The 27,134-nt window shown below is 50.8% G+C and overlaps 2 protein-coding genes across 3 annotated transcripts in view; both read right to left on the reverse strand.

Annotated features, from left to right (window-relative positions):
- LAMB1 (laminin subunit beta 1) overlaps window positions 1-22,075 on the reverse strand; it is a 42,419-nt gene extending 20,344 nt beyond the window's left edge. The window contains exons 1-23 of one of the 2 annotated variants that reach the window (XM_040544706.1): window positions 21,930-22,070; window positions 21,852-21,894; window positions 21,546-21,715; window positions 19,338-19,473; window positions 17,362-17,435; window positions 15,507-15,695; window positions 15,350-15,413; window positions 13,832-14,034; window positions 12,374-12,494; window positions 11,989-12,177; window positions 11,444-11,623; window positions 10,919-11,031; window positions 9,886-9,965; window positions 7,926-8,061; window positions 5,392-5,550; window positions 4,627-4,754; window positions 3,983-4,106; window positions 3,273-3,477; window positions 2,977-3,120; window positions 2,656-2,887; window positions 2,085-2,248; window positions 1,729-1,953; window positions 735-952 (exon numbers count right to left, since the gene is read on the reverse strand). In XM_040544706.1, coding sequence (XP_040400640.1) covers window positions 735-952; window positions 1,729-1,953; window positions 2,085-2,248; window positions 2,656-2,887; window positions 2,977-3,120; window positions 3,273-3,477; window positions 3,983-4,106; window positions 4,627-4,754; window positions 5,392-5,550; window positions 7,926-8,061; window positions 9,886-9,965; window positions 10,919-11,031; window positions 11,444-11,623; window positions 11,989-12,177; window positions 12,374-12,494; window positions 13,832-14,034; window positions 15,350-15,413; window positions 15,507-15,695; window positions 17,362-17,435; window positions 19,338-19,473; window positions 21,546-21,715; window positions 21,852-21,876 — 3,279 coding nt within the window. In that variant the 5' untranslated portion in view covers window positions 21,877-21,894; window positions 21,930-22,070. Of the gene's footprint in view, window positions 1-734; window positions 953-1,728; window positions 1,954-2,084; window positions 2,249-2,655; window positions 2,888-2,976; window positions 3,121-3,272; window positions 3,478-3,982; window positions 4,107-4,626; window positions 4,755-5,391; window positions 5,551-7,925; window positions 8,062-9,885; window positions 9,966-10,918; window positions 11,032-11,443; window positions 11,624-11,988; window positions 12,178-12,373; window positions 12,495-13,831; window positions 14,035-15,349; window positions 15,414-15,506; window positions 15,696-17,361; window positions 17,436-19,337; window positions 19,474-21,545; window positions 21,716-21,851 lie in introns of both variants that reach the window. The other variant, XM_040544707.1, reaches the window with a different exon arrangement.
- A 1,328-nt stretch (window positions 22,076-23,403) lies between these two features.
- Window positions 23,404-27,134, reverse strand: part of LAMB4 (laminin subunit beta 4) — a gene marked incomplete at its 5' end in the record, with an annotated part of 45,781 nt that continues 42,050 nt past the window's right edge. Inside the window, 2 exon segments of the mRNA XM_040543320.1 lie at window positions 23,404-24,785; window positions 25,740-26,163. Coding sequence (XP_040399254.1) covers window positions 26,024-26,163 — 140 coding nt within the window.

Below are 27,134 nucleotides of genomic sequence, written 5' to 3' on the forward strand. Positions count from 1 at the left end.
GAAGGCTCCTCCCCCTCCCCACCCAGCACCTGTGACCCGCATGGACACCACTAATGGAGCAGGGCGTGCAGAATCACAGAACCATGGAGTTGGTTGGATTGGAAGGGACCTTAAAGACCACCCAGTTCCAACCCCCTGCCATGGGCAGGGACACCTCCCACCAGACCAGGTTGCCCAAAGCCCCATCCAGCCTGGCCTTGAACACCTCCAGGGATGGGGCATCCACAGCTTCTCTGGGCAGCCTGTGCCAGGGCCTCACCACCCTCTGAGTGAAGAATCTCTTCCTTATATCTAATTGAAATCTACCCTCTCTTAGTTTAAAGCCATTTCTCCTTGTCCTGTCACTACACGCCCTGATAAAGTGTCCCTCCCCAGCTTTCCTGTAGGCCCCCTCTAAGTATTGAAAGACCACAATGAGGTCTCCCCGAAGCCTCCTCTTCTTCAGGCTCTCTCAGCTTCTCTTCACAGGAGAGGTACCCCAGCCCTCTGGTCAAGCTCCATGTTTTTGGACACCAAGCAGTGGTGGCAGCCAGCGTGGCGTGACCACCTAACTTCATTCCCCACCTTGCTCACACCTCAGCCCCCAGCTACCGCACAAGCAGGGTGCTATGGGACAAGCAGGCTGACCCATGGCTCCAACACTTTTTGGTGGACTCCACCCAGCCCGTGCACGCATCCTACCCCAGCCCAGCTGCAGAAAGGCTGCAGGTGGCTCCCAGAAGCCTTCTCCTCACCTCGTTGCAGGCCAGCCCGAGGGAGCGGGTGGTGTCGCAGTCGCAGGGTTCGCAGCCGGTGCCGCTGGCCAGCCTCCAGGTGTGGGGCGCGCAGCGGTCGCAGGTCTGCCCCACCACGCCGGGCAGGCAGCGGCACTGCCCTGTGGCTGCCTCGCAGCGGCAGCTCTCCGCGCTGTCACAGTCCTCCCGCACGGTGCCCAGGTAGTTGCAGACACACTCTGCAAGAAGAGGTGGCAGCTTGGGTGTGTGGCATGGCACCCTGACATGCACCCCTCGGCCATCCTTGGGTCTCAAGCTGGAGATCCCCACCTCCCAGCGTGAGGTGGCAGCAGCCCGCTGTGACCCCACGCAGGCCCTCCAGCCTTCCTCTTCTTCTTGTCTCCTCCTTTACAAAGAAAACCCAAGCCTTCCTGGCTCCTATCGTCCTGCTCAGATTGGCTGGTGATGTGCAAAGCAGAGCAGGACTCGGCTTCCTTGCCCTGCAACCCTTTTGCTGCACTGGATGGGGAGCAGCAGCAAAATGTCCCCACCAGGCTCCTGTTGTGGAGGGGAGCAGGGAGGGCTGCATCAGGCCACCGAGGGAGAGGAGTCTGCTTCTGGGGCAGGACTCAGCTCCTGCTGCTGAGCCACATCTGCAGGAACCTTTATGTCAACAAAAGGCAAATCCTCACCCTGCCATGGGTGATCTCCAGATAAGAGGGAAACAAAGAACACTAACAAGAGGGCAAGAAACCCTCCTCTAACCCAAAGCCTCATCCTTGCAGCACATGCAAATGCTGCCCCTTCTCTCCCCGCAGGAGGCGAAGGGCTCCCCTGCCTTCCAGCAGCCCCACTGAGCGGCAGGGCAGCTGCACACAAGCCCAGCTGGAGGTAATTCGAATTCCCCACTACCCCAGATGGTCCCAGGTCAATTATAAAGAGCTATGGTGGCCGCTGCCGCCCTGCCTCATGGTGGGTGGCCGAATGGGGGACATGGGCACATCTCCCCACTCACTTCTGCAGTCCTGCTGCAGCGCACTCCCATAGTAGCCCTCCTTGCAGAGCTGGCAGTTTTCGCCCTCCGTGTGGTACAGGCACTTAACGCACGTCCCCGTCCTCTTGTCGCAGGCCTCCGGGTCAGTGGTGTCGATGTTGTTGTTGCACTGGCAGGGCTGGCAGGCGCCGCCGACCTCGTCGGGGCTGCCGAAGAAGCCAGACGCACATTCATCACATCGACTGCCTGTTTGAACAAGCAGGCACGGCAGGAATTACCAGCACGGCTCACAGCCCCGTAAATGGCAATACGAGACAATAAGGGCCGTTAACTGGGGGGGGGGATTAATCCAATCGCACTCAAAGCGGAGGCAGTACCTATATATCCTGTGCTACAGACACACATGACTTGCAGAGTGACTGGATCCTGGTAACAGCCGCTGGCAAACTGGCGTCCACTCTCAGGGCCGTCAGGGCAAGGGCAGGGGCGGCAGTGGTCGCCCGAGCCCAGGACAGGGTCTCCGTAGTAGCCGGCCTCGCACCTGCGCAGTGGAGTACAGCATGCAGGGGACCGTAGGCAGACACACACTCATATTGTCAACCATGGCAGGAGGGTGAAGAACCCAAGGGCAGATAGACCCCTGCAGCTCTCCCATGCCACCCAAGCTCCGAGCAGCTGTGCCAGCGGAGAGAATTTGCCTCACTCCAGCCTAAGAGCTGGAGACCCAAGGCAGATGCTTCTCTCAGGAGACTTCCAATGGGGAAAGCCTTGGGGTCCCACAACGTGCTCTCTGCTGGGAGATGGGAAGCCATGGGCAGCGTGGTCCCCAGTCCCTGGCTCCCAGGGCACACAGACTTGCCTCCCTCCATATATCCTACATTTCACAGCAAAGGCCCCGCTGGCTGTGACCGCCACAACAGGCCATCCAAGGAGCACTGTTACAAATACCTCTCGCAGTTGTGGCCTGCCGTGTGGTCCCGGCAGTGCAGGCACTCCCCGGTGTAGGGGCTGCAGTCGTCAGCGTGGCCATTGCAGTGGCAGGGCTGGCAGCTGGGGAAGCCCCAGAAGCCGGGCAGGCAGCGGTCGCACTGTCGCCCGTACACGCCGGGGAAGCAGTGGCACTGGCCTGTCTCCGCGTCGCAGAAGGCGTTGTACGAACCTCGGACGTGGCACTCACAAGCTGCAAGGAGAGGAGGACAGGGGCTGCGTTTTGGTGCTCAGCGCCCAGCCCCGTTGGCAGCCCACCCCAGAGCATGGGGTCTCACGTACGCCGGCATCCGCTCGGCCCAAACCCGAAGGTGCCGGGGGCACATCTGTCACACTGCCTTCCCACCACGTTGGGCCGACACTGGCACTGTCCTCCGCTGGGGTCGCACACCGAGCTCAGCGAGCCCTGGGGGTCACACTGGCAGGCTAGGAAGAGAGAAGCATTAGGGAGCAGTGAGCATTGCTGTGCGGGACACGCACCCCATGGCTCATCCCATGCTCATGCGCTCCCCGTGCAAACCTGGAAGCACCATCAGGCTTCCAGGTATGGTTTCCTCTACAAGCGGGTAGTTACGTACATAAGGCGGTCTCGTGTAATAGTGCAGAAATGCTGAATATGATGTTCTTGCAGACATCCGTCATCGGGGTTTTCACAACGCTCCTGCTGTTTTCCAGGCACCGGTATCTTTGGAAAGTTTCCCAAGCGCTGTTTGTGACCACGTCTTCGCCTGAGCCTCCCACTGTGAATATGTCCAGTGATTTGCAGTACGGCATGAGAACGAGCTATAAAACAATTTTACAATGGCCACGTGTCACTATTTATAAATAGCCTCCATTAAAACTGTGAAAATTCACTATTATCTCAATTCCTATCATCTTTCTTAGGCCAAAAACCAAAGAGCCAGACCAAATTTGGAAGGAAAGCGACAGAATTTTTGTACTTTTCTGTGGCATAGTTCTGGTATCTAACAAATTCTTACCAAACTCTGTCATTTCAAAAGAACCAGTTTGATATTCACAACATACATTGTGCTGCAAACGTCCAACTCTGTGCAACTATCTACAGTCCTGTAAAAGACAGCAAAAGCCTCTTAGCAGAAAAACAACTTTGAGCCTGAAGAAATCTACCCCGCTTTAAACCATTCAGTTAAAATCTGGATTGAGCCCTAAGCAACAACTTCGTGAGGTAGCACTTTGGATTTACACACATCCATCCCAGAAAAGATGCAAATTTTCAGGATTTTAAAAACACTTGTCCACCAGAGCACCCGAGGTAATTTCTGCTCACAGAGTCAATAAGCGTGTACGGGCTCTCCATCTCGGTGTCCACCGAGGAGTACTGGGACAGCTCCAGGCGGATGGTGTAATTCAGCCCCTTCTCAAAGCAGACTGGCCGTGGGAGAACGACGTATCTGGATTGGGAACAGGAAATATGCCTCACTTCAAATGCCCAGCACCGTCAGGCATTTCAGGTAGCCCTATAAAGCAATTGAGATAGCAGAGAGCAGCCAAGAATGGGCAGAACAAAAGCTACGATGCAAAGAGGCGCTTCAGAGGCTCGCGTGAGTCAGAGCCGGAAAAGCTTATCGGCAAGGTAAAGAGTAACGGCGATGTTCGCTCACGGGCTGTGCAAACACTGTTTTTCCCCCTGTAGTCAGTGAACAAAAGTCAGACAACAGGAATAAACTTAAAAGCTTTGAGACTACAGACACGGTACTACACAGATTTTTTATAACCTGTTGGAAATTAATTTTCATAGGGGCCACAGCAAACTGAAAACATGACGGTTCTCTTTCAGCTGGACTGAAACTGCTTTGGCACATTCATTCAAAACTACAGGTTTGGGTGCCTCACAGATGCCTGCTTTTGGTGAATTCACCATTCTTCTTTTCTAAAAGGTTTTCTCTTTCTGTCCCGTCCCGTTATACACACCTGGAGCCAGGAGGCAGCGAGACGACCTGATTATCATCATCAGGAACCGTGTTGCCACATCGGCTACCTGTGGGAATCTTGCCTGGGCGCGACACAGTGATCACTGCTTTTTCCCACTGATCCGGCAACTGGAGAGAAAAAGGCTGGTCAGCATTGAGCAAGGGCTGTAAGCTCAGGGAGAGCCAAGTGCTTCAGCCATCCTCCAGCCCAAAAATAGATGACTAGGTGCAGGCAGTTGGCATCCCCATCCGCAACATGGCATCAGCAGGGGTTTTAGCAACCTCCTCTCCCACCACCTCTGCTTACCAGACCCAAGTCAGCATTTCATTGCGGTCAATTGGTGCCAAGCTCTAGGTAAGGAACGTCTTTTATAGTGGATATTTCTCTTGCCCTCCCCACTATGAATTACCCACAGCCAAAAATGACTGCTTACAAACTTTTGGCTGAAGACGTTCAACATCCAAGATGGGCAATGTGTCTCCTAAGGTGTGTAACAGCATTTCTACCCATTACAAACCTGTCTGGCTGATACCAAATTCATATTCTAATCTGTCCTGAAGGGACTTGTCACTTTTTAATTTACTTGTTAAACAGGTGCTGCAGCACGCTACAATGGTACTGAATAAAACTGTAAAGCAAATAACACTGGGGATAATAAAAAAAATAAAAGCTCCTGTCCTTGTCTTTGAGTCCTGATTCCTCCAGGAAATCCTCGTCTCCCACCAGTCGTGCACAGGGCAGTGACGTGCGCACCCCCAGACCTACCTGTGGCTCGTAGCGGACCACGATGTCATACTCCATGGAGTAGGGGATATTGTCGATGTAGAACTCCAGGTACGCCCCCTCAGGGACCCTCACAAATCCTATGCCTGTCCACGATGGTGTGCGGTCCTGTGTGTACTGGCGCTCTATTATGTTTACTCCCTACGGAAACAGGGAACAGAGATTTTAATACCAATACGCTGAATTTGCGAGCCCCACTGGAACATGTGGGCTGACGAGCTCTGTTGATGGATCATTTCTGGATCGCCACATCCATCATTTGTGTCCCAGAGAATACAAGTTCTCTCTTTTAAACACACGTGCATGCACACTGTTGCCTTTCCAGTTAGAATCACAGAACGGTTTGGGTTGGAAGGAACCCTAAAGACCACCCAGTTCCAACCCCCCTGCCATGGGCAGGGACACCTCCCACCAGACCAGGTTGCCCAAAGCCCCATCCAGCCTGGCCTTGAACACCTCCAGGGATGGGGCATCCACAGCTGCTCTGGGCAGCCTGTGCCAGGGCCTCACCACTCTCTGAGGCCACAGCACAGACACCTTCCATGTAACAGTACACTAAGAGAAAGACAGGTTCGATGATACTGCACTGTTCTTCATCCACTTCTCTGTTGCAGTGGGCAATTAAATTTAAAAACTTGCTATGAGTTACTCATTGACCATCCATGCCATCTAGTTCACCCTGAAGAGACGCATGATTTGTGCCAGCGCAGGATATAACTGCTCTGTCATAATAACTCACACATCACGTTTGTAGCAGGAGGATTTACTGCAGTGGCACCGAACTGCTCCGCTAGCTGCCTGAGCTGAGTGCTAACTGCTTCCTGATTACATCGGGCCAGGCCAAGCCAAACCACTGCTTGGAATAACATTTAAAGAGCAGACGGCAGCTACCATGGGGAGGGTGTCACTGAATAACAGAGACCCTAATTATCGTTAGCCATTAAACACCCAGACTCATACTGGCCATTCCTTTCAGTCTGAGACGTCAGGTTTTTATCTGTTACTCTTTATATAAGGCAAAAAAGAGGAAAAAGGCAACAGAAAATGGCAATCTGCGATGCCCAAACTTCCCGTTTCAAATCTATCTGCATCCACGAATAGTTCTTGCTATAAAACAACATCCTGTGCATTCCTACGGAAGCTGCTTCAGTAGAAAGGGATAAAATGTACGGAAATGTCAATACGTCTATCACTCCAGGATGTCCCTTCATGTATTCTCACACTCTTTGAAGAGAGCCAGGCTATAAATTATTACCCTTTGGCTTTGGACAAAGGGTTGGAGCTCCCAGAAAGGATCGCAGGCAGGACATGAGTGAGAGCGTGCGGGGATTGTGCACCAGGACTTGGCACCTCCTGAAAACCCCTGTAGCCCCGTGCCATTTCATTTTGTCTCGTGTTGGGTCTCTGTCTGGAAATTCAGGTCTTATTCTGCCACCAGATTAAGAAGAAAGTGTTTTTTTCTCCCCAATACTGGCACTGTTTCAAATGGTTTGTTCTGATGGTTTCAAAAGACAAATAGGGGCACGCTTCCCCCTCTGCTTGGCAAGGGAAGTTTTCAGCTGAGCCCCTCATCCCTGAGCACCACGAGCCCCTGGCACTGCCCTTCCACTTGGTCAGACACAAATTCACCCAAAATCGCCTGCCAGCTCAAGTGCCCTTGCTGCAGTCCAAGTTGAGCCCTGCACTGCTATCTGACAGCCAAACTGCTCTGTCTTGGCTGAAACGGCAAAGTGACCGCACTCTGCCTGAAACAAATAAATTAGGAATTAGTGCCCCAATTACAGGCAGACGGCGATCTGCTGCTTCAGAGAAACCATCATCTCATCTCCCTGTCGCCTTGCTGGAGGCAAGAATAATTGATGTAATCGCCCAGCTTCTTTTAATGAATTAAAAGCAAGGCTGTGTGCTTGGGGATAGGAGAAAGCCAGAGACCCCGATGTACCATGCCAGCGGGCAAAACAAACTGGAGGGAACCTCACTTACAAATCAGTTTTTTGCATGATTAACCACGTACTTGGTCATTAATAAAAGAAATGCCACTGATATACAGAAACCCAAAACCGCACAGCAACATGTTTAGATGTGTGCTGCTCCCCCCCAAGTCAGTGGCACCGAAGGGAAGAGGCAGCGTTGGTGTCCCACCACACGTGGGATAAGAGGGAGAAGAGAAGTGGGTGTATATGCAGTGGGTAAAGAAGGGATGCAGATACGAAACAAACTGTATGGTCATGATCAAAGAAACTTGACTTGATGATCCTTAAGGGCCCCTTTCAGCTCGGGATATTCTGTGATTCTAAACTTATTAAAAAAGGAAAGTTTCCTCCCCTAAATTACTACATTATTTATTGATACTAAGACTGAACAGCTACAGATGGGCAGTGTTCTCATAGAATTCAGTCTGGCATTTTCCCACGTTGTCTTTACACAACACTCAAGTCATAAAACCTCCTCTTTCCAACACCCAAATGGCGCAACAGAGCTTTCCCACAGAGCGGCAAGCTCAAACCGCTACTCACGGGACCCAAGTTGGCTTCCTCTGCCTCGTAGATGTAATGGTCGAGCGAGATGAAGTAATAGCCAGGCTCTACTTGATTGCACTGACGTCCAAACATGTGGGGCCAGCACTCACACTGGCCAGATTCACTCGAGCAGCTAAAATGGAAGAACGGTGAATGTACAGCGCAGCTTGGCTCTGACAAGACACTGCTAGAGCTACCTCCAGGTTTTACATTTTAAGTGACACCAGAGGAGAAGTGCTCCTGGATGTAGAAGCATCTAGACAGGAGGTGGTACCAGGACCTGATCCCAAGCTCTACAGCTGGCTCATCGGTGCTGTCAAGATGTCAGGGCTCAGCCCAGCTGGCGTTCCCCCAAGCAGCGCCCAGGCACAGCCTCGGAGCGAGCACGGGCCAGGGACCATTTCCAACAGACAGCCTGCGTGGTTTCCCCTGTCTGGTTGGTGAGAGGACCGAATGCTAAAGATGCAAGAAGTTCCTCGGGGCTACACAGCAGTCCTGGGAGAGCTTCACTTGCTTTTACAGTCATCCAGAGCCAAGAGGCACGTCTGTCCTTTGGCTCCAGGCATGCAGGCCAGGCAAGCAGCTGATCTGCTCGTCTGGGCTTGTGCAGAGCAAGAACATGCACGACCCTGCAAGCCCCGGGATGCCAGGCTGCTCTGGTACATGGCAGAGCACATCCCAGGAGGTTGCCCAAGGTAGCTCGGCACGGCACTACCAGCCCAGACCGTGCCCAGCTCCTTCAGACTGGGATAGGCACAGCCAAAGACGTGGGACAGCGAAGGTCTGTCCACAGTGGCATGGACAGATCCACTTCCTTCCTAACAAGCCATTTTATCTTCTCAGTGTAGCTTTATCCCCAAACTGCCTTTCCACATTTTTATTGTCCCCGAACAGTCCACCCTGCATTATGAAGAATGCGTGGGTAGGTTTTATTTTTGAAGAGACCTGCTTACACTTTCTCATGGGAGGGTTTCTTAGTCCACCAAAAGGTGTCACTTTCCTTAAATTTTAAATTTAATGCAGAAATCTTTTCTAAAATCACAACCCTCTGAGTTTCCTTGAAAATCTCCAGACTTTTTAAGCCTCGTCTAAAAGTAATTTTTACCCGAAAAACTTTTGAAATTATGGAGATTCACTTCAGCGTCTGCTTTTAGATGCTAAAGTGCCCCAGCTGCCCCAGGAGGGGAGCTGGAAAATTTCCCCTCCGGGGACGCCAAGGCTGCAACCTCTGCGGTTTGCATGGGGATGAATTTGGGGCAAGGTGTGGCTGCCCCAGGTGCTGCATCCCACGCCCTGGGCGGGAGCCAGGCGGTGGCAACCAAGAAATGGTAGAGAGCAAACCAGGGAACGTGGCATTAATCCATCCCCCCGGGAAACTGCTGTGGTTTCAGACAAAACCAAGACGTTTCAAAGGGTCTGTGGAGGGAAGGAAGAAGAAAAGAGGACAAAGGAATGTGCTGCTGTTGAAAAGCCACGAACCTCATGCAGGGGAAACTGCTCCGATGGGAGGAGTGGTCTGGCTACCCAAAATGCCTGACCAGACATTTAAGGCAGGACTTTCCATACTCTTACCAACGGATGCATCTTCAAAAGCTAGGTTTCTGTCTGAACAACCTCCACTTCCCCAGCGGGCACTTGCAGACCCACATCCAACCCCCGGCAGCACCGCAGGGGCAATGCAGCAGTACTGCACTGCTAACACGTTTCCCTCCAGACAGACAGACAGACTGGCTAAAGGGCCACTGGGGGAGAAAACCAAGAGCAGGCTCAGCACAGAAGAGATGCAGACGCCTCTATCGACCCTTGCAGGAATCAAGATCTGCCACTTCCTGCATGTCAGAGCAGAAAGACAATCCCGAATGCTGCCCTCCAGAAAACACTAAGGTGTTGTGATGGCAAACGAAGCGAAACTTGCTGAGGTGAATGATTGCAGGAGAGGAACTGAGCTGGGACTCACTTGTTGTGCAGTGCTCCTCCCTGGTCGCAGTCGCAGGGCCGACATCCATCCATGTCATTGCTCAGGCCCCAGTGCTCCGGCTGCAGGAGGAGACATCACTGATTTAACCCCATCCACCCCAAAAGCACGGTGTCATTTTGCAATACTCAATATAAGCCACCCCAGGCTGTCCCCCTTGTCGAGCCACGACCACCCTCACTGCTCTCCTCCATCCTTCCGACTGGTTCAGGAGCTTGAGAAATAAATCCCTTTTCCACCCAGCTTTAAAATAAAGCTTCCAGAGGACTCCAGCTCTTTGGCTTCACCCCTATTGCACCATTTACTTTGGATGTGGGCTCCTGACCCACAAAGGGCTGGGAAAACGACAGCCCAGCACACTGTGCCTGAGCGGAGAGCAGCACGTGGGCTGGTGGGGTTTGAGTTGGGCTCTGCCCCTGCAGGGCTGTTCCTCTACAGCTGGCTCAGCAGACAGACAGCCTTGTTTAGCTTTACCATATAGTTTACTGTCAGATAAGAGAGCCTGTCAATGTTTATACAAACACATCCCTTTATTTGACAGGCTGTTTCTGTAACACTCCAACACATGTAAACAATGTATGGAAATGTATGTGTAGGAATTAATCCCTGCCTGAAAAATGGCCAGCATAAAAAACCTTTTTTTTTTTTGTTAGCACTTCTTCTCAGACCTTTTTGTCTTTTGCATCAAAAGGGCTCTCGCAGAACTGCCCTAGATCTCCTTTTCACAGAGCAACTGCAATAGGTGCCCTAACGTCTTACTCCTTGCATGCACTGCAATTAATTTCCAGATGCTCTCACCAGCCTTGACTCTCCCCTAGCACACATCCCAGCTCCCCATCCGTAACACAGCGTGCTCCATGGCTCCTCACACCCCGAGGTGCCCGCTGCAGCCTGGACCTCAGGCGCCTGCCTGCAGGCGAGTGCAGATTGAGGCCAGCACCTTGCTCCCTGCTTTCCGCATACCAACATCCCTCACACCAGCATCTTCTAATTATTCTTACCGTAATCTACTTACCAGGCACTGACTGCACTGCTTTCCTGTCACCAGGCGCTTACAATAGCAGTTTCCTGTCTCTGAATCACAAGGATTCCCTCCGGGATGGGTACCCAGAGGATTACATGCACAAGCTAGATGGGGAAATACAAATAGGCAGGTCAGAACACAGGACTTTGGTTACCTTTTAGACAGCATCCCATTTAAATATTTATATTTAAGCTTCCTCTCATTTCCCAGGTCAGAGATTAATTGCACAGTTTGCCCACCGCCCATCCCAGTAAAACTTCCCTGGCTTAGAGGCTTAAAAACAAACACGGAAGGTTCTGCTATTTCCACCGCGTGTATTCCCCAGGATCAGTTGGGGAGCTGAGTTTTACTGGAGGGTGGACTCCAAGCTGCAGCAAATCTACAAGAATGTTTTTCCTTTAGCAAAACATGAAAGAAAGGAAAAGAAAAACCACCCCAGAAACCAAGCGCTCCTAGCACTAGCAGCTCCTCAAAGAGCTTTTGATCCCACAGAAAGGAACATATGTTTTTACTCACACTGACAGCCCGCTGGGTCATCGGCACTCAGACCATAGAAACCTTCTTTGCAGAGGTCGCAACGCTCCCCTTCGACAAATAATTTACAACGGCACTGTCCAGCAATGAGGCCAGTAGAGAAATCGGTGTAGCGATCACATATGCCACCATTCTGGGAGCCAGCTGGGTCACAGTTACAGGCTAAGAAGGAAGCATTGGGCACATTTTGTTGACTGCCGCAACAGAAAAGGCCAAGTCTCACACTGAATTATTTAAACTCGCCTGCTGCGTAGAGAGCAGGCACCGTTACCACAAGGATTAGACATGACATGGGTTGTACATGTAGCGGCCAAACGCATTTCCAGATTTTTGAAGAGAAAACAAAACCCAGCCAGGCTCACTCAAGACCTCCAAGATAACCACCTCCTCTCCAGGATCTTTGGGACGAAAGAAGGGGTGGAGAAGAGAGCAGAAGCTACGGTAAATCCTAAATCCTCCAAAGCAAGCCCTAGGAATGACAACCCAGGCACCACGACAACCCTAACCAGGAGTGGGGCTGCACTTACGCTCGCAGACGTCCGGGTCCCGCAGGTCCCGCTCAGGGTGCTGGAAGTAGAAGGGCTTGCACTGCTCGCAGTTGCGTCCCACGGTGTTGTGCTGGCAGTCGTCACAAACCCCCCCGCTGGTGTTCCCCGTGGCCATGTACACGGCCATGTCGAAGTGGCACTGGGTGGAGTGGCCGTTGCAATTGCACTCTGTGACAATGACAAAAAGCACCGTTTAGCCTCAGGGGAGATGCCAGCCTGCAGAAAAGGCATGCCACAGTCTGCTGAAGAACATGCAGAACTTCATGGATGGTCACAAATCCCACAACCCACTCATTCAAAAACACATTAATGCTCTAAAAGCAAGAAATAGCAGACTTCAGACCTGCATTTTACCCAAACTCACTTTTGCATGCGTTAGTATTGCGGCCTTCGGCAGGTCGCCAGGGTAAGTCGTGGTAGAAATCCAAACACTGCTCACAGTTTAAGCCTTTGGTATTATGTCTGCACATGCAGTGCCCGTGGACCTGTCATTAAAAATATATATATATAAAAAAATGAGAGGAATATAGTTGATTATTTAAGATGATGGGAAAAAAATACAAACATGCTGCTTCAGTTCATTCAAACTACAGCCAGTACCTAACAGATGTACTTTTGGGGACTTTAATGCACGTAAGAGGACAAAGGACCACAGGAGCATCCCTTGCCTGCCTAGGTAAGAATGTCCTCATGCTAACTTGTCCTTCTTTCCTTACTGGAATGAATGCATGAAAAATGCTTTCAGACACAAACAAGGACAGCACAGTTCCACCTAAATAATCGCAGAAGTGTCTTAAAGATAAGAATTAGCTGTTCATTATCTGTTAATTAGATGTTAACACGCATCTAGGCATCTAGTTAAATCAGCACAGTCAGTTCTGGCCTACTGTCACCCTGCCTTCATTCTTGAAGCCAAAAGCAGAGACCACCACAGTCTGGATGGGTTTTATCCATCAGCCCAACTTTGCCTGCAACACACAAGCACTGAACAGGCAAACAGTGATTGTGTGACAGCCGCTGCCCTTGATGACAGGGACTACCAGCACCTGACCCACAATTTCAGAGGCAAACCTGGTCTTGCTGCCGGTCAGGTGGAGGAGACCTTGGAAGAAAGCTTAGAGCAATGGAGCGTACCTGCATCCTGCGGCCCCTGGGGCAACCCACACAACCTCCCCCTATGCCTCTGCACTTCCATGCAGTTAATAACTCACTCATTAACAGGGCTGCTATTACCGTTCGTCAGGCAAAAATCATGGGCAAACCCACAAGCCAGAAGGGATGGAGCACTCACACAGCAGCATGCAAGGTAGGCAGCAGGATTTTCCTCCAGAGCCTCCGGTTAAATGATTAGGGCTACAACTATACAAACTGATAGCCCCCACTTCTCAGCAGATAAGGACTGATACAAACGCAGATTTTGTTTGATTCATCAAAGTGCTTCATCCTTTGAAGCCCCTACTTACTTCAATCTTAGGGCAACCAAGACAATCCACACGTCTCCAGCCCATACTGTCTCCAGCCCATCAGAATACCCTCCCTTTCTGCCTTCCTGCCTTTTAATTTCATCAGCTCTTTAACATAATTAGAAAAGGAATGCTAGAACTATTTTCACTGAATCTGAGCTCTCTGTGCTTGATTAATGCCAATAACGACAGAAAGGCTCACTGTCAAAGAGTAGTTTTCAATGGTTTTCTTGTTTGAAAGTTAAGGGTGGAGGGGCACTCACATTTCTCCTATCACATCTTCACTTCATTGTTTTTAAATCACTTAAAAAAAAGACAGAATCAGGAACAGCTCTGAGGAGAAAAGTGAGAATATTCACCATTCCTTCCACCTCCTCCTCAAAGCCCTCCACCGGGGCACACTCGCTGGCGTGTCCGTAGCAGAAGCAGTTCCCACGCACCACCATGTCGTAAATGGCATAGTAGTACTTCTCCCTGATCTCCATCCGTGAGTCCAGGAGGTTATCTCCCAGCGTGTGCAGCTTGACGAACTTGATTCTCAGATTTGTGATCTTCAAGAGGTCTGCAGGGGACACCAGAAAAAAACATGTTTTGGAGTTATTTACCAGATATTGTACTGAATGGGAGGAAGCCAGCAGTGACTTCCCAAACACGCTTCCTATGGGCAGATTAGATCAGATTTAATTTCAGCACTTAACGTACTATACACATCGTATCACTTCATATGCCTAACATCCAAAAATTGCATTAATTTACTACATGCTGATCACTGTGAAAGTTAGTTCAAGCTTAATTAAAAGTTCTAGTCTGTTTTACTGTAGGCATACACAGGCACAGGCACAAATATTAAATGCACGTACACCAGCACCACCGAGGAGACACTGGTTCTCTCCACACTCTGGGGTTTAAAGTGTAAAATGGGGGTGATATTAAGGAACTGCTGACAAATGGACCAGAAGCTTTAAAAGTTATGAGCCTTTTGGACAAAAATCTTGGTTGGCAACAAGACACAAATATATTCTTCTTTCTTACACACCCAACTTGCCCAGCAAATTTAATTAGTTGTATTTTGCTGAAAGAGGCAACACTTCATCAGTGACCAAACACAAAGGAGTTCTCAAGGGATAATCTGCGTAAACGCAATATTGCCATAATTAATTCAATCTACATGTCCACTTGGATATTATGCATAATTTCTTATGGGCTTGAAACAAGGCTTGAAAAAGCACTTCAAACCAATGAAAGCAGAGCCTCTCTCCTTTAAAACTTTGAATAAAAAAGATTCAAGCAATATAGCAACTAGCAGACACTCTTTTTCTTCAGATATTTTTTTACTTCAGATTTATTTGCCTGCTACAGGCATTTTTGTTTTATGACCACATCTGCATGGACCAGTCATTCAGTGCTACCAAGGCCAGTCAGCCAGAAGCTGTGATTTAGAGGTTCTGAACTCTAAAACATAAAACACAACCCTGATGTTAACAACAAAATGATGTTAAGTACGTTTGTAGTTCTGATCCTTTGCTCTCTGAAAACCCTGCAATTACATGATCATCTCCAAGGCTTCTCTCAGTGACTGCATGTACTTTGGGGAGGGGAGTTCTTTAGCAAAAATATTTCCCTCAACAAATAAGAAAAGGACCAACTCCAATGACGTGCATAAGAACGATCACTTGAATTGACACCAGTGATTGTTATTTCCCAGTAGATCACTGTCTGAGTCAGGAAAAGAAGCCATACCAGAAACGTATTCATACAACTTCAAAATTATTACCAGGGCAAATGCATGACTTTATTTGTGGCTTATTTTTTCAGATAGCAAATAACTAAGAACAGAAACCCTTTCAAATAAGCCTGGAAGATGACTGCATACATACTTTGAATCCTTGGACTGTACGGATCTTCAATTCTAAAAGCAGGATCTAAGACACGATATATTACCTGGAGGAAAAACAGTACAATGAAAGATTCAGAGAATCTGCATTTGTATGGAAAAAGCCTATACAATCAACATATTGAAGAAAACCCTCTGACCTCTCCCTCAGTTGAAGGTTCAATGTCGGAGTATCGGGAATCACAAATGATATCATCCACTTTCTTCATGGGTCCAGTTGAAATCCCAGGAAACGAGCTCTCACAGTCATATGCAAAATACCTATATACTTGCCATGTTTTTCCAAAATCAGATGATCTTTCTATCAACATTGCGGCAGGACGGAATGTCTAGTGATGGGAAAACCAAAGGAGATTGTACTTGATTAATTGTTGTTTGCATTTACACCAAGCACCTTTAAGTATGAGCAATCCACACATCTGGATTTTAATCTCTCTTCTCTCTCTGCAGTGATTATATCCAATATTTACCCTTTCAGCCTTTACTGCTGATATTCTACTTTCTGCTCAGAGGCAGACCTTCAAAACAACGCACATCAAACCACAGACCAGACAGCATTCAGCAATCGAGCACCCAAACTTGCAAGTTTCTCAGATTCCAAATCCTTTTTCAAAACTGGAGATTAAAGCAGGGCTCTAGGGACACAAAGGGATTTTTTCCACTGCTTGCAGAAAGCGGCACAGCCTTCTTCCTTGCCATACCTCGTCACCTCATCTTCCACAGAGACATACCGGGTCTCACCTCCTGTCCCCAGAGCAGGAATCTCTTTACGGAAACCGAGGTGTTGAGCTTCGTTCGCTCGTACTGCACCCAGCTCCCCCGAGTCCCAAAACCCTACTCCACCTCCCTGCATGTATTCCACTCCAGAATAACAAGCTAATGAGATTTTTAAAGAAGATTTTGAATCCCTTTGATCCCCAAATCTTGTAACAATAGTAATGTTTCCATCAACTGCATTCCAAAACACAGACACTAATGTAGTACCTGGCTTGCAGCAAGGAGTGCCAACAGTCCTTTCATCAATCAGATGGATTCAGACAAGGCACTCAAGGAGCCAAGCACACAAAACATTTCAGTCACAGCTGGAAAGAATTTTTTTTTCCTGGTTCCTGGCTGAAAACACCGCCTGCCTTACAGACTGGTATCTCACCCAACAGAAAACACAGTGACATCGGGGTAAGGCAGCTTGAGCAGCTATCCCACAAAGCCAGCAAATCATCCCTAAAAAAACATCTTTTTCCCCTGCAGCCTTCATCCTGACCAAGATCCCAATGAGCCCAGAGGCACTGGTACCCGGTGAGGGTCCCTCACTGCTGGGGACCCGCAGAGGGGACCACCTTCCACCTCAGCCAACACCTTAAGGCAAGGGGAAAAACCCAAGCCGATGCCTCAAGGCAAAGGAACTGGCTCTCCTGGAAAGCTGACGGGTATAAGTTAGGAGATTAATTTGTTTACATACAAGGAGATTTAGCCCTGCAGGGACTGTGGGCCCTGAATCCTCAGCTGAAGGCTGCCTGTGATTTAGGATATACAGGACATAATCTGCCATTCCAAGACATCTGTTTGGAAAGAAACAAAGACACTTTGTGTACAGATGTTCCTTCTTCCTGAAGACCTTCACATTTGCCAAATGAAAACTGATAACATGGCCAATTTTATTATTTTTTTTAAAAGAAAAATCCTTGCTACTATATGACTTAGGTAATGATCTTCTAGAAACACAACTACTGCAGAGAGGCAAACGACCCGCATTTTGTGTGACTCCTTCTGCAGCCCCACACACTTGAAGTTTGAACACAACTCAAGTCACAGCTCACCCTTCCTGCGTGACTTCAGGAGTTAATGGTTGGCAGATCTAAAAATCAGGCTAAACAGCTCAAACAGAGCCCCCATTCCAAACGTCGACCTGCGAAGGACTCTTGAATCCTTAGGAGACTTGTGGGGCTCTGTGCAGGGCTCTCACTGAGGGCGCGGGTAAGGCCGTGGTGTCCTTACCTTGAAGGTCATGATGAGATGAGTGAAATGAAACTCGGCCTCCAGGTTCAGCTGGATAGTCACATTTTCCAGACCTGCAGGGGCAGAGCAAAGAAACTGCAACAAACAAGGACACCCGTCAGTCTCTGCAGGCTGGTGGCACAGGGCCTCTTTTCTTCGCCACTTGGATCTGATGTCAGAAAGGGATTTAGTGCATTAGTAAAGTTACAGGGAGACAGCAAGGAGCTGCTGAGGACCGTATCACACAGGGACTGCCGTGCATCACCTGCAGAGACACCCTGCGGCTACACCCAAAGCGTGAGCCGGCACTGCTGTGATCTCAGAGCGCATAACGTGGCTAACACCGACGGATGTAGGATGAGGACAAGGGCTGCTACGGGCTGTATCCCGGCACCAAGGTGCTCGGTGGCTGGTAAGGGCGAGGATGCTGAGCCCAGCCCCAGGCTGTCCTCACACAACACAGCCCATGGGGCAGCAACCCAGCCCTGGCACCCCAGATCTCACCGTCCGCTGGTGGGGACTGTTCCCCATCTCTTTTCACTCGCTCTGGATTCTCCTGTCCATCCAGATGCAGGAACTGTTTCTTTATAACCTGTTTTCTGGAATGCCCCTAAGCCAACTATCCCAGCCCTGCCTTGCCACCGTAGGAAACCATGACAAACAAAAGGTTTTCCCAACTGTGCTGCACAACTACCTGCGGTCAAAGACTCTGTGCAGAAAGGAAGCAAAACAGTTAGAAATATTACTTTGCCATGTGAAAAGACCTCTCAAAACAGCTGGATACTAATTATGCTGAAGTTAGAAACAAAACAAAAATCAAGTGAGATTTACAGAGAGGAGGAAGGGTAAGAAATGAAAAGAATAAACCGATAAAACACTTAAATTTTCAACTAGCTGTGACTTCATGTAGAGCGTGCAGCAACAGTCCCTTCTGCTGCGTGCCTGAATGGAAGAAAACATGAATTGGACAGAAAGAATCATTTGTTTTTCAGTCTTGAAGGACATTTTCATGACCTTATGAGCTAAGAACTTTTCTGTCTGAATGCTGCCAAGCTTGTTGTAAAAAACATGAATTATTTGGACCGCTACAAGAGAGCCACTAGAGATGAGCAGCTTGCCAGTCTGATCTAAATTGTTAAAAAAAAACGGTTAAAAAGGATTTAGAGAAAATCTTTCTTTCCTGGACAATAGAAATGTTACAAGTATTACCATGTTATTTTAACATAGAGTCAGATAGCTCCCGCTAATGCATGTGCAGAAATCCCATCCTGTCCATCTGGCTTTAAGGCTTTAGGGCAGGATGAAAATCTAGATGCCTCGCTTTGTGTAGGGAAGCACGCCAAAAGCAAAACCATAAAAGCAAAAAAGGGCAGAGGAAGGGTGAAAAATAAAACAAAAGGCCACCAAACTAACACGCAATATATATTGAAAAAATAAATAAAAATTGCTGGCTCGTTTCTGGTGTTCATTTTACCGTTTGGCTCGCGAGTACAGGAACATAGGGTGCCTGGGTCAGGGAAGGCAGGGAGGTGGAGGTCTGAGGGCAGGACCACAGCCCGGCAGCCCCCAGCCCACCTCCTTCCCTCGGCTCCCCCAGCGGCAGCGGTGAAGCGGGGAAGCCCTGCGGCGCTTCCTGCCTTGGCTGCCCCGGGATGCTCGCCGCTGGAAGGCTGTGCCGCTGCCTCTGCCCAAACATGAGGCAGATCTGGAGCCGGGGTGGGAAACTTCTCTTTTTAGGAAAGGATTCTCACAGAGCGGCGGGAGAGAGCTCTTTCCAGCACTCCTGGAGGGTTTGCGGGGCTTCGTTACGGACACACAAAAGCAGCCAGTTTTACTCAGCCCTCCGCTACCAGCATGATCCTTCCCACAGCAGCAATTAACAGCCCTGAGCTAACAGCAAACACGTAGGTACCCTCAGACAAAAGAAGGGAAAGCGACTCCCAGCCCGGGGAACGGTTCCCAGACAAGCTGCATACCGTTTTCTGACTGCCACCAGAGCTTCAGGCGATTCGGAGCAAACGTGGTGACCACGTTTTCGATGCGATGGCTGTCGGGATTGAGGGTGTCATGGAAGGGATCCTCAGAGTCACATATGAAACATTTTTTGTCCTCCTGAAACAACAAGATAACTGGCATTACTGATTTTATCCACGGGGCAATAGTTGTTTCCTGCAGATAAGAGTATTTTCCATCCACATCGCATTCCTCTGAATTTTGCCTGCAGGAGGCATCGAAGGTGTGGTGTTCGTTTTGTTTTTTTTATAATTGATAAGTGTATTTACCTTTTCGAATTAATGCAAATTGCCCGATGGAAGATATGCCAGGAATTTCATACACTGTGTTTCTATGAGAGCACGCTTTCCATCTGAGCTGCGGGTTCAGGAAATCCCTGCCAGCATGCCGATTCCCCAGCAGAGCTCATAACCAGCGGCAGCGTCTCCAGAAAATCCCTGAACTGCAACGTACGCCCGCAAAACTGCACCTTCAAAAACTTGAGTGTTGTAACCCTGGCTTTTAGGAGCTAGCTTTGAGATGTAAGTTCTCCACGGTAGGGACATCTCCATGGAGTCTCAATGCACGTGTAGCCCATCGGTGATTTACTGACCGGGTCTTTTTCCTGTAGGGTTAGCTCTATGCTGAATCCAGCTTTTCAGGCTCCTACCTACACCGCATCCAGGCACCTTCACCCGTGACTGCAATCTCAAGCTAAGCACGCAAACCCAGCCTGCACACCCTACAAGACAGCTGGGTACAAGCCTGGCATGTGCTTTTTTGGGAAAATGGACAAGCGCTTCTCCACCAAAAGGACAAAAACCCACCGTGACTTTTGCTATATACACTATTTTTACACAGGGCTGCCTAAACCATGCAAAGCTTGCAAGGTAAGACCCGAGCTGAACCGAAAGGGAGGGTTTCTGCCAGAAATAACGCACGTGTGGCAGTGCAGGGGGGGCAGAGGGGCTCCTAACGCTGCAGGGGCGCCCAGCCCCGGCACAGCAGCAGCCGAGCGCTGCGGGCTCCATCCCTGCAGCACGGCTGGGGAGACGGACGCGTGGTGCTTTGCCAGCCAGGAACACGTGAGCTGGCAGGTCTGTGCCACGCTGATTTCCCATTTCATTGAGTCCTGCGGGTCTGGGAAGGCGTCCATGCCCTCCCGTCCCCTCTCATCCCATCCCGCAACATCGGCCCCCTGCAGCCACTCGTCCTTCTCCCACCACATCACTGCCCAACACCGAAAGGTCCCGTCCTGCAAAGTGCTCGGCCCCGTGTGATTAAGGGGACGCTCAGCACCTTCCTGCACCCACAGCCTGGCAGATTTCCTCAATACCGCTTGCGGTTCGGAACTAAGCAGGGACATATCAGAGAAACACCGAAACGGGGCTGCGAGATCGGGAATGAGGGCGCGTTAAAACCATCTGAGGCGGTGCTTTTAACATAAACCACCTGGGAACTTCAGCATTTTCTGGGACAATAAAACTAACAAGGCGCCTTTGTTACTTCTTTGTAGGAGAGATGCAAAGAAACCAACCCCAACATGTGCCGAAAATGTTGCAGCGAGGCTACCCCCCGTGTTAAATCCACTGTTACCTCCGGCAGACAGAGCAGCGCGGCAACAGCGGGCGGCGGGGAGATTTGTAACTTCAGGGCACAAACGGGAGGCGTTCCCCTTCCCGGTGTCAGGATCCGTCCCCATTGTCTCGGCAGCTACTTCAGCCTGGGGTTATTCCCTCACTTTCCATCTAACCCAGCAGAGATCCCGCTCCCATCCGCCACCCCTCATGTCTCGGGGACCTTACTCTCTTACAGACGTCTCTTAAAGGCTGTGCCTTCCACCAGACGAGCCTATCTGCCTCCTTTTACTCGGAGGCCATACAGATGTAATTATATGACGAGAACAGCGGCCAAGACATTATAACCGGCTCCTACAGACCACTTCCAATCAGGAAGCTGTCTAGACGGCTCCGCGTTAAGGCTGAAAAAAACCCCGAGCATTAATTGAACTTACCCCCGGTGTTAATTGCACTTACCCCGGCTCTTCGTTCCCGTTAAGCCCCGGCGGGGCTCCCCCAAACGCGGCACCGGCCCCGCCGCGTCCCCCCCGTCGGGGCTCGGCTGGCTCCGGGGGGCCGCTCGGTGCCACCGGCCGGCCCCCGGCCCACCCCCCCCGCCGTCGGGGGGCTCACCTGGAGGTGGCTGACGATGCAGTAGGGCTCGGGCTGGCGGAGGCCACACGTGGAGGAGGCGGAGAGGCGGGCGGCGCGGCCGATGAGGAGGTCGCCGGTGGCGGGGTAGCAGCTGCCCTCGGCGCAGCCGGAGCTGTACTCGGGCTCCTGAGCCGCCGCGACCCACAGCGCTGCGGGGCCGGGGTGGGGGGGACACGGAGAGAAGGGAGAGAAGAAGCAGAAGGGGGGGGGGGGACACACGAGGTGAGGCCGGGCCCGCAGCCCCCTGCCCCGACGGCGGTGGGAGCGGGGCCGGGCGGCGGTTACCGAGGTAGAGCGGGAGGAGCCCCATGGCGGGCACCGACGGCACGGGGACGAGACGGGACGAGACGGGACAGGACGGGACGGGACGGGACGGGACCCCCGCTCCGGAAGCTCCCCCGCCGCCGCTTGGCTCCACGCAGGCGCCGCAGCTTCCCCGCGGCTCCCCGGGAGCGGCTCCGAGCCGCCGGGCGGTCCCCCCCGGCCCTCCCCCTCGTCCCCTCCCCGCCGAGCTCCCGGCCCGACGGCGGGGCGGGCCCGGCCCGGCCCCTTCCCTCCCTCCTTCCCTTCCCTTCCACTCTTCCCGCTGCTGCCTGGGCTGTGGGGAGGGGGCTGTGGGGATGGGGGGAGCCCGGGGGGAGAGGCTGGGGCGAGGGGGAAAGACATGAGAGGGGAGAGGAGGGGACCCCCCCCCGACCCCCCGGGGGAGCGGGCACCACCGACGGGGCCGCCAGAAAGCGCTCGCTGTGGGACTGGGGGTGCTTGGCCCCATTCTGCCTCCTGTCCGGGTCCCCAGCCGGGCTGGGGGGGCTCAGCACCCCGCAGGGAGCTCCCACCGCTGCTGGGGGTGGATGGAGGGGGCCAGCCTGCGTGGCGAGGCTGGTGGTGCGGTGAAGGGCCACAGCCACCGCACGCAATGCTCGATGGCCACCGAGCAGCCCGAGGGGCCACCAGCCCGTTTGCCATTAGGTCGAGGCAGTGCTGGGATGGAGATGGCGGGGCGAGGGGGGCAGTTTGTTGTTTCAGGGGGATCTCGTCCGCCTGCCTGTCCATCTGCGTTTGCCCTCCTGCTGCTCTCAGAAAACGGTGAAGCCGGCGTGGAGGCTGGAAATGGAGGTCTCCAGAGCACAGCCCTGGCTTGGCACACACTGAAATGGGCGCCCAAGTTCACACGTGTGAGCTTTGCTAGTGCACGCGTAGCGCGTGAGCTGGTGTGTAGACCTTCACCAGGTACCGGGAGTGCCTCGGGAACACTTTGCCCTCGCTGTTTGCAGTCCCTGAATGGAAACACGCGGCGGGCTGTGTGTCCCACAAAACCCTGCCGGGTAGGTAAATATGCTCGCTCTCGTTTTACAGATGGATAAGCAGAAACAGAGAGATACCGAGCAACTTGCCCTAAAGGTTAAACACCACGTCCGAAACATAACCCAGGGCCCTCGACTGAAGAAGCGGTGACTGTGTTTCATTAAAGATACCCAGGAAATTAAACCATTCTAGCTGGCAGGGCAGGTATTGTTATTCTAAACCTCTTTTGCAACGTGGTCTTTTGAATTCGCAAAACTCATAGAATTTCACAATCCTGTCATGTAAATCACAGCTCGGCTTTGCATTTAAGTATCAATACAACAAATAGGATTGCCTTTCTCAGAAAAAATGTTTTACTCTGCTTGGTTGGCGAGCTGCTCCAGTAAACAGCAGAAAGTCAGCAGTGCTCCTCAGCATCCTCCCTGTGCCTGTGCAACAGCAGCATGTTTCACTTCCACTGGGTTCTTTTCTGTCCCATATTTTTTCAATTTTTTATTGAAATATTCTCCTCCTTATTCTGTTTCTTAGTCTTGTAGAACTGCTGTCCTCCCCTGAATCTAAATGGGCTAAGCTTGCCCTGGAGCACTTCATGCTGTGGTCAGGCTGCTGGCATTGCTGGTATTGTGTTTCTGTGTGGCTGGAAGTTTCCTCCAAGAACCACGTTCGGAGTTGTCTCTGACCTCAGTGGGACCCAATTTATCGCCTGTTCTCTTGTACCACCGCAGTGGTTGAACGCCCAGCAAACAGAACTGGCGAAACCATATTTGATTAAATGTCTGTGATTGTATGTGGCATTGGTTAAATGTTGTTTGTATTGTGTTTGATATCATTGAAGTCAAAATGGTGTATAAGAAGATACCTATTTCATTATTTTTTTTTTCAATAAACATTTTTCGGAAGCCACTTCTATCCACAAGAAAGAACTGGGAGGAAGAACTACAAACAGGTGGTTTTGAACCAGATCAAGCATTTTCACAGAGACTGACTTTTCAAAAATACTTTAAAAGGTTTTGTGCCGCTTCCAGAGGAGAATGCTACCCAGTTTTAAACCTCAGCAGTTGTCACAAATGGACCTGGGGGCCTGTGGCCACCCATCCCACTTGGTTGGTGTGCTCTGAGCACGTGCAGGCTTTCTTCTTCCCATTCCTGCTTTTCTCCCAGCAATTTCTGTTCCTCCCATGGATACATTTCCTCTCCAGGCCTGTTTTACTGCCTTGTGTTCAAGGACATTTCATCCTGGCAGCCATGTGGCAACTACCTCGCTGAGCAGCCCAGCCAGCAGTGGCATTTTAAGATGAAATTTGTCAGCTTTCTGCTTGTGAATTCAGATTTTGAAAGCCGTGAATGAAGCACTTTTGTTTTATACACAATTGAAATTTTAACGTGAGAGCTCCGGCTTGCCTTGCTCAGGTGCAGTGTAGCAGCCACATTTAAACCTGCAGGAAATCCGAGCTCCTTCCCTGGCATTACCTGGAGACCTTCACGTGAGCAGCTAGCTGAGCTGTGCCCTCTGGCTGTTAGAGGTGCGCAGTTTAATTATGGCAAAGTCAATCTGTCGTATGCTCATCTGATTACAGCCTAGTGACTTGCGAAGAAACCTTGCACCTCACAGGTGGTTTTTTTTAAGTGCTAAAATTCAGAAAAAAAATGTAAATTCTGCGCACACCTGCACTGAAGTGCCATCGCTAGATTATATCAAGGTTTTGATTTGGCAGCAAAGTTTTTGATTTTCACAGCAGGAGCTGCTACACGGGTAATCACGTGGCAAGCACGCACTGCTTGGCGCTCCAGGAACATCCCTGAGATCTCCTCCACGCCGGCAGCTCCCAGCCAAGCCCCCCACCACGTGCAGGCGCTGCTTTGGCTCTCCTAACTGCGGAGGTTTTATCTCCCATGGATCGACACGAGGCTGCCCTCAGGTAAGGCTTGTTCTGGATGTGCTGCTGGCACAGGGCTGCCTCCGGGCTCTCTGGGGCCGGTGTCAAGCAGTCCAGACAGGGACGAGGTGACTCCTTTTTACAGAGGAAAAGCCAGCGTTACTCTGCTCAGCTTCCAGAATACCAAGGGCAGGATTTCGAAATGGAGGCTTTGCTCCCTTCAGCCTTTTTAAAGCCCTAGCCCTGCTGTAGTATTTACCTGTCCCCAGTCTCCTTGTTATATCAAACACAAGCTCTAAACTAAAATTTAGGACAAATCCTGTGGTGTTGTGTATGGCTACGAGGCACAGCTGTGTGAACCCTGACTCCTGTGCAGCACCGTGTACGGGCTGCATTGATGAAAATCACGGGCAACCCCTCGCTGAACGTACAAAAAAGAGGTATTGCAGGAGGGAAAGCCGAGTTTGGAGCTGATTTCAGTATTGAGCATCTGTGCACTGCCATCCAGTGGGCGCTGGGGACTTTGCTCCCTGTCACCCACCTCTTCAGGTGGCCCAGCATTGCCGAGAGGTTTTGGCAAACATGGGGACCCCCTCATGTTTTGGGGAACATATAGGGACCCTCTTATGGTCAGGGGTTGCTGGTGGTCCCTGATCTGCCTCAGCAAGGCGATGGGGATCGGGGAGAGGCAGGACTGTGGGGGCGATGCTGGCTGTCAGCAGGGATGGCTGCAGAAACCCATCGTAAGTGGTGCTCAGGGACAGGGTTTAGTGGGTGACATTGGTGGGAGGGGGATGGTTGGACCAGATGATCTTGGAGGGCTTTTCCAACCTTAATGATTCTGTGATCCTATGATCTACATGGCCCCATCGCTGTCCCCACGCAGCCCCAGGCTGTTGTAGGGTTCAGCAGTGAGACTGAGGGTGTTGGGAGGCTGTCTTTGAGGCACTTACCTGGTGGTCTCTTAGAAATCCCCCTTTTGCATTCCCACCCCAGGCAATGAGAAGTCCCAGGCTGCGGGCAGCAGTGTGTTTTTGAGATCCCTCCGGGACAGCATCCCGATCACTTCATCAGGTGTTTTATTAAAAGGTATTTCCTCTTTCCATATATACCCAACCAGGTTAAAAAACAAGAGAAAGTTACATTATTCCCTGTGCCAAAATACTGCATACACCTTCAGATTTATATACAGAGGACGGCCACCCCGTGCTGGGATGCTCAGGAGGTGGCCAACAGAGACCTCAGTTGCATTTTACCTCATGGTCTGCTCAGGCCTTAGCTTTTGCACGTTGCATACTTGCTTTCCTGCTCTGTAATTTCATTTGTGATGGCTATCACTTGTTCCTCTAGTTGTCTGAGTTGCTCTGCCTTGTCTTGCTTGGTTTGATTCAGGTCCTGAAGCTTCTTCTCCAAATCTGTAAGAGCAACGTGACATGCAGTGATACACATATTAGTTGTGTAAGTAAAATCCAGGGATTAACTGTGCTCCTTTTCCCAGCAGTTTTGGAGGCAACAAGCCCATTTCAAATGGGGAATGTTATATATGCAACTGGAGGGAAAAGCCTGGCTTCTGGACAGCAAGAGAAACATGACAGCCTTAAAACAGCTTTTTTTTCAGCATGTGCTTTTGTCCATCAGCTAGGATGGGGCAGGACACGGAGCTCTTAAAGCAGTTGTTTAAATCGAAACACTGAGAGGAACAGTGTGTCCATCGATGTGCGTAAAGCCTAGAAAAATTGGATGTAATGGGCTGAAGTCGTCCTCCTTTACTGTTTTTTTGCTGGTCCCTGTGAAGCTACACCGATGAGAACATACTGTTAGTGAGTCAACAACACATTATTCACCGCCTGTTTCCAATTCATCTAGCACCTGGGTGTTTGGAGAGACTGGAGTGCTTTTAAAGCTTCTTCTCAAGGTATCTGCTCAAAATACTCATTCAGCTCCTGCCCTGAAGGATTTGCTCCCAGGGTGCAATTTCTGCTTCAGTTCTGCTCATGTTACATGGTCGTTTTGGATGTTGAGCAGCAGCCTATGCTCAAGGATTCCCAGTGGAGTTGCTGAGACCTTCACTACGAGCAGAATTAGCTCCCCCCCGTGCAACTACAGGAGCTGTACTGGAAGTTTGCCTTCCTGCAGGTCCCAGACCCTCACCCACCAGAAGGGGCAGGGTGCCAGATCCTGACACATGCTGGCCCCTCAGTGTTAGCCACAGATGAACCCCTAACCTAAAATCAATGTTTTTTCAATGTTTTCCTTCTCAGGCAAACCTGGACGGACAAAGTTACCTATCTGCCCAGACTTTCTGTGATCAAAGCAAGGAATTGAGGCCAGGGGTGTTTAACTGACACCCAAGATGGAGTGATTTGGTCTGCACACTTTTTTGATG

The sequence above is a fragment of the Cygnus olor genome, chromosome 1 (assembly GCF_009769625.2).
Source record: "Cygnus olor isolate bCygOlo1 chromosome 1, bCygOlo1.pri.v2, whole genome shotgun sequence".
NCBI lineage: Eukaryota > Metazoa > Chordata > Aves > Anseriformes > Anatidae > Cygnus > Cygnus olor.